The following is a 7,035-nucleotide window of genomic DNA, read 5'->3' as shown; positions in this document are numbered from 1 at the left end:
TGGGATTTGTTTAGGATTACCTGTATCCATAATCTGAAAATTTGAGAGATGTGTTGGTGACTTCCAGTGAGGATGCGACATGGAGGATTGCTGGACAAGAGTGGGCTTGGAAGATTGTATCACAGCCACGTGTAGAGCTGGAGATGTAGGCAAGGGAGAAACGGAAAGGTCCATGGGATCTGCTGCCACATGTTGGAGCAACTGGGTAGTGCAAGGGACAATCTACATGTCGTTGGAGCTTGATCCTCCAGGAGAAGTATCCACAAAGGTAACAAAAGGAGCCCTAGACATTCCCCTAGATGAGACTCCAGATTATGAATCTTCTTGATTAGTCATAGAGACCATTCTAGGACTGGTATTGGAAATTGCTCTAAAAGGGATGGCATACTATTCTTTAGTAAAAGGAGTGGGAGTTTCTAAACAAGTACCTTTTTTGTGACCAATGAGACCACAAGTAGTGTAATAATCCGCCAATCTTTTATATTTAAAACTGACCAAAGAGGCTTCTTACCTGTGCGAGGAATGTTGAATCCAGGAACAAGAGGAAGAGAAGTGTTAACTTCTACTTTGAGATGTAGATATTGACAGCAAATCAACCCAGAGACATCATCATTTTCTAATTCCAGTAGACGACCCAATCCCTTGCAATTCTAATGGCATTCCGTGTGGTCATATTTTGATGGGGAAGATTATGAACCTGGATCCAAAGTGGCCTTGAAGAGGAATTGTGAAAAGGAACTTATTTGACACCAAAACCTCCAAAGACAGAGGGGCTGCAAAGTTTCAAACAATAGCCAGAGTAGAACTAACAAGTTGAGTGTTGAGAGGCTTCAGAGATAGGAACTTACCTTTGAGAGCAAAGGCCTTTTCATTGGGAGGAACATCAGCTAGATCGTCTAGTTGTTAAGGATTATCCCAACCTAATGCTTTAGTTTCTTTAATAAGAGCCTGAAGTGCTTCTTGAGGGTTGAGGTTCTTGTCATTGGTGAAGGCTAAAGAGAGTAGAGAATATATGGGAGTAGATGAGAAAAGAAGTGAGGGTGAAAGAGGGGGAAAAAAGGGGGATACAGTAAAGGATCAGAAGACAAGAGTGTTAGGGTTTCCTTTCCATCAGGAGAGGAAGAGGGAGCTCAAGCTGAAAGAGAGCGAGCGTGTTTCGGCAAGTCAAATAGTTTGTTGAAAAAGTTTTACTCGGAATTTGTTAGTTGAGCTAAAAGTATGACTTTTTCGGATTTGAGGAGTTTTTGCCTAGAGAGTGATAGATTGACTTGAGGACCAATCGCTCATTGTCAACAACAATCAAACAGTCAACTGGCATAATGTCTAAGAGTTTAATGTTAGGATTGTTAGGTATGTTTTAGCCTAGACGTGTGACTAATAATATAATCTTTCGCAGACATTGGAATTGGTAACTTCTAAAACGATTACCAAGAAAACCTTTTTATGACCACTGTGAATTAAGCTCACATGTATATTTGTTGTTTTGTTGTCACTATTTTACGTTATCCTATTTTATATTTATCAAATATATATGCTTATTACTCACATGAAATACTTTGCAAATATTGTAAATTATATCTTTTGGGTAAATGGAGTGCTTCGAATAGAATGTTGCTTCATGTGAGTTTTATAAGTGTATACATGTAGAATACAATGATTAATTGCATCATATGACATAACTTTCATATTTGAATGACAATTATGGGCTTATTATTACATGATTTTGACCCATAATTAACTAGTTAGATAGATTATTTGAGAGTTATTTATGTTGTAAATGATCTTGGGGGCGTTACAATGCAACCTTGTATGAATGGTGGTGAGACCTTACGACATCATTAGTGATGTAGATCACTCGAGGTCGAACTTGTTCGGGCCACTAGCAGTAGCATACTATGTAGCTCATCGGGGTACTAATATTGCATCAGGGGTATTACGGAAAGCGCAAACATCATTGTAAGAGGGTCAAAGGTACAAATAAATCATATTGAGTTTAATTATTACACATGTGATATCATAACAAATAAACATATGATTTTTTTCTCTTGTCATTTGACATGAACCTCATTGCATAATGTTGCATATGATTTATTAACTTTTTAATAAACGGATAAGTTCATTGCAAGATGACATATTTCCTATGAGTTAATTTATTAAGTTCTGGACTTGTACTTATCTATTTTCACCTATAAAATATCATTGTTTTACAGATGGGTGTTCTTTAGAGGATGGCGCTTGGGGGGCTAAAATAGGAAGATGTCAATGGATGACATATCTAGATTGGATTGCTTAGAAAAGAAACTAGATTGGTTTATGAGATGGCCCTTGAGCTAGTAGACATTATTGAGGTTCTCTTTAGAGAGTCATTACCCATTTTTTTGTATTCGATATTCTAGTGACATACCTGGCTAATGAACACAATCTAACGGAAGAAATCCAAAAGAAGTTGTTTAGTAACCATACGAACCTTATATATAGATTTGATATCTTTTAAATATTTGGGTAAAGTCCATGCATTACTCCTCAAACTATCATCTAATTGACAGTATTCTTTCTAAATTTTTAATTGCACGATGTCCACCAAACTTTCAAAACATTGTCGATGACTCTCAAAGCTAGCAAAAAGATAAAAATGTCCATATATATATTTCTTAATAAGACAAAAATACCCTTATAAATTAAAAAAAAAACAATAATTAATATTTAAAAAAAACAATAATTTTAATTAAAAAAAAAAATTATCAGGTTGCTTCGCTGCCAGACCTATCAGGCATGCACGATGTCTTCAATATATCGATGTTGAGGAAATATATTGCCAATCAAGACTATGTTATCAAGCACGAGCTTTTGAATATTCAAGAATGATTGACCTACGAGAAAGTACTCGTATGGATCATGGACCACAAGGAGCAAATATTGCACACCAAAAGGATCCCCACAGTCAAGGTATTGTGGTGCAAGTGCAACCACGGAATTGAAGAGGCATCATTTGAAGTGAAGCATAATATGTGTACTTGTTACCAGCGCGCACTTGTTCAAGGAAGCTTGAGATCTTTTGTGGCGACGGATGATGAGGTTAGGATTAATAGTGTTTTGATTTGGCTTAAGTACGTTAGGACTCTTAGGATTTAGTTCTAAGACCCAAAGTACATGAAAAATAGGATTTTTTGGATACTTGGGAAGATTATGTGCAGAATGATCAATAGGTGTCATTGAACGATTGATCAATGCTTCTCAAACCCTAAAACCGATCGATGCATCTTAATGATTGATTGGTACCGCAATGAGCAGACCGATCAATAGGTTGCCTTGATTGATTTATGTGTTGTTGTTTGCCAAACAACATAATGTTGCTTTGATTATTTTTATTGTGAGGTGATGAGCTAGTAATTGCTATCTTACTCTACAAGTTGTCCTGTTAATTACCAATTAGTTATAGTTGAAAGCGTTATGAGGTCAAACAATGATAATTTAACGTACATTATAATGGGTGATAGTTTGAAGGGTACGTTAATCAAAATAAAAAATAAAAAAACATACGTGGGAAAACAAAATCATTGAACGAGATAAAATCATCAGAAAGGATTCATGGAGTCATTGAAACTTAAATCCCTTGGAAACAAAAGCAACCTACCAACCAAACAGTGTACTGGTGAACAAAATGATAAAACCCTAGTAGTAGAATGATGGTGATAAAGCCTCTCCTCCTAAGCCCTAAGCCCTCTCGCACCTGATCCTCCTAGCAAGTTGAATGTCCTTGGTCATGATGGTGACGCGCTTGGCATGGATGGCACAGAGGTTAGTGTCTTCGAATAAACCAACCAGGTACGCCTCAGCCGCCTCCTGCAATGCCAGCACCGCATGGCTCTGGAACCGCAGGTCGGTCTTAAAATTCTGAGCAATCTCACGGACCAGCCTCTGGAATGGCAGCTTCCTGATCAGAAGATCCGTACTCTTCTGGTACTTGCGGATTTCTCTGCATCATGATTCATATATAATTAGCACACTCGACGAAACCTTAAATTCATTGTCACCCATAAAATGATGGAGAGATAACTTACCGAAGAGCAACAGTTCCAGGGCGGTATCTGTGGGGCTTCTTCACCCCTCCCGTAGTTGGGGCTGATTTGCGGGCAGCCTGAAACAAAATTCATAACAAACACTTTATTCAGAAAACAAAGGAACAACCAAACAGGTAGGAAACCCCAAACCCAAAAGTTACATTCAAACAAACCTTGGTAGCAAGCTGTTTCCTAGGAGCCTTGCCACCGTGGGACTTGCGGGCAGTCTGCTTTGTACGGGCCATCTGTAAAATTAAAGCGCTCAAACTTACAATCTTTTACAACTAAATCAATTACGAACAATGTAAACCCTAAAACTCCAAGCAGCAAATCAAATCAAATCAGGCAAGCAATTCTTGGAAATTTGAAGAGACGAAGAACAGAACAAAACAAAAAGCAGAGGAAACGGCGAGAGAAAGAGACACGTTTGCTTTACCTCCAAGTGAAGTTGCGTCTGTGTGATGAAAAAGCTGCAAAAGATTTTGGCTGAGAATCGAAAGAGAAAGGAGAAGCTCTGAACAAGTGCGAGGACAACGGGAGGTCGTGCCCCTTTATATAGGGCCGGTGCACAGGCACTTCTGTCTTGTTTTCCTGGTACTCGATCGAACGGTCAAACGTTGGTACAATTGTGTTTTTTATGCCCTCAATGAACGGCTAAGATCTGTATTTTCGACTGCGCTTTGGATTGTGCTTTCTGGATTGTGTGTTTTTGGTGATCAAGCTGCGAAACCTCAGTGAGTGGAAAGCAGCGATAGATTTCAAGTGGATAAGGGAGAACAAGGAAGCGGTTGCTGCCAACATAAAGAACAGGAACTCCATTGCTAATTTGGAAGCTGTGCTGCAACTCTATGACCAAAGTTGAAAGAATTTGCATTGGATCATGACCCAGGAAATATCGGCGCCAATGAGGGCCAGCTCGGCCATGAACCAGAGCACCAGCCTGGCCCACTTGGGCACTTCTTCTCGAGGTGGGACTGCAACAACCGGCTCGCTTCCTCCTCGCCGTTGAGCACCTCTTCTCGCGCCTCGGCGCTCATGGTTTGCTCTCTGCGCGCTAGCTGCAAATTACGCAGGAGAGAGTGATGGGGATGGGCTCGTGGCGTGCGCGGGCGTGGGCGCTGGATTTATACCGCGTTTTGCGGGGGTAGGAAATGTACTAGGACGGTGTCCAGATCGATGTTGCAATACTCCGGTTGGTGGCCATAGGGAGATTGACACGTCTGCGGCGGGGTGCGTGGCTCCAGTCATTTTCCACGAAATAAAATCGAGGGTGAGCCTGCATTCCAAGTGTCCCAACCAAATGTAATTTTTGTGCCAATTGTTCTTTATGCGTGCATTCAGATAATATTCTACAAGGGTTTCTGACTAAAACCAAATGCTATAAATTTTATTTATTTGTTTTAAGCAAACAACATGAACAAAAAAAAGGTTGGATAATCCAATACTATGTCTTAACACATCCAAATTAGTGCCAAAAATAAAACACATAAATTAAAATGAAATGTGCCCAAAGAATGACATGCCCTATGTATTTTTGGCACAAAAGTGTTAAAAAAAAAAAAAAAAAAAAAAAAAGGTTGCCAATTAAGACGGTTTGCGTTGAAGAGAAAAGCGTAAGGAGTTTTATTACATAAATATACATACTTAATAGAAGACATTTTTTCCTTCTCTATGTTTTTTAATCCTCTTGGGCGGAGTAATTAATTCTAGAATTGGTCATTCCATAGGTTAGAGCAGGGACAATTTTGAACAATTTTTCAATGATGGAATAAATCTCTTAATCATTTTCAAATAAATTTTTCAATCCAATTGCGTTAGCTTTTGTGATATTTTTCACGAGAAATGCTAGGTGTTTTCTGGGTATTCTTCTAGTCCTACGTAGATATTAATTTTTAAGAATCGGTTGAGAAAAATAAGCGTCACTTTGTTTTTTGTTTTTTGTTTTTTTTTTTTTTTTAAATAATATTCACTTAGGACGAAAAGAACACCTAGCATTCCCTTCTTTACCAAACATATAGCCTCGGACTAGAAAGCACGTGTAATCCAAAGATTTGGGTAATGCCAAAATGGAAAATATACGTCACAATCGTAGTTTTTTTAATCAAGTTAATCCTCAAAAAATTATAGCCACAGAGGAACAAGAATTCAATTCCTGCAAAGAAAAACGAACAAGAAATTAAGGAGAAAAAAGTATGGAAACCCTAAGTATGGATGCTTCAAATACTTACTTTAGAAATTGTGGGTGATCTCATTCATCTAATTGTCTAATTAATATGGTGGAGTGTAATGCTCCGTGGAAATCAATTAACTGGTAATTGACTCCATGGTATTGTTAATTTTCCAAATTTGTAATTATCTTTTGGATTTTAAAATTTCGAGAATGAAATTCTTATAAGAATGGAGGAATGTAACAACCTGCTCTAAGATTAGGATTAACAGTGTTTTTATTTGTCAAAAGTCCCAAATTATAAGAAAAGTTGGATTTTTGCATACTTGGAAAGATTATGTGCAGAACGATCAATCGGTGTTTTTAAACGATTGATCAATGCTTCTCAAACCATAACAATTGATCAATGCCCCTTTAACAATTGACTGGTATCGAATGAGCAGAATGATCGATAGGTGCTTTAAACGATTAATTGGTGCATTCTGCATCAAAATAAGAAAATGCATGTCATCTCAGCATGGACTCATGGGAGAGAGTCTATCTAAGGGTTGTTGATGACCCTTAGCTCCATTTTTGCTCCCCATTCAACAAGGGAACCCTAGAGGAGAGAGAGAGAGAGAGAGGATAAGGCAATATTTCTTGGAGGTTTAAGGTTTCTACCTTCAAGAGAGGTAAACCATATGAATAAAGCTTCTTCTTCTTCATCTTTTTTTTTTTTTTTTTTTTTTGTGTGTGTATTAATCTTGTTTAATATGTGTTTAGTGTATGTTTAGGAGAAGCTCTGAACAAGTGTGAGGACAACGGGAG

At 38.1% G+C, this 7,035-nt stretch overlaps 1 protein-coding gene across 1 annotated transcript in view; it reads right to left on the bottom strand.

The window, feature by feature from the left end:
• LOC132185139 (uncharacterized) overlaps window positions 1–4,586 on the bottom strand; it is a 7,993-nt gene extending 3,407 nt beyond the window's left edge. The window contains exons 1-4 of the mRNA XM_059598953.1: window positions 4,498–4,586; window positions 4,235–4,306; window positions 4,062–4,138; window positions 3,721–3,976 (exon numbers count right to left, since the gene is read on the bottom strand). Of these exons, the coding sequence (XP_059454936.1) occupies window positions 3,721–3,976; window positions 4,062–4,138; window positions 4,235–4,306 (405 nt within the window). The 5' untranslated portion in view covers window positions 4,498–4,586. The remainder of the gene's footprint in view (window positions 1–3,720; window positions 3,977–4,061; window positions 4,139–4,234; window positions 4,307–4,497) is intronic.
• Window positions 4,587–7,035: the final 2,449 nt, after the last annotated feature.

This window comes from Corylus avellana, chromosome ca6 (genome assembly GCF_901000735.1).
Source record: "Corylus avellana chromosome ca6, CavTom2PMs-1.0".
Lineage (NCBI taxonomy): Eukaryota > Viridiplantae > Streptophyta > Magnoliopsida > Fagales > Betulaceae > Corylus > Corylus avellana.
This window is presented reverse-complemented; position numbering and strand designations above follow the sequence as displayed.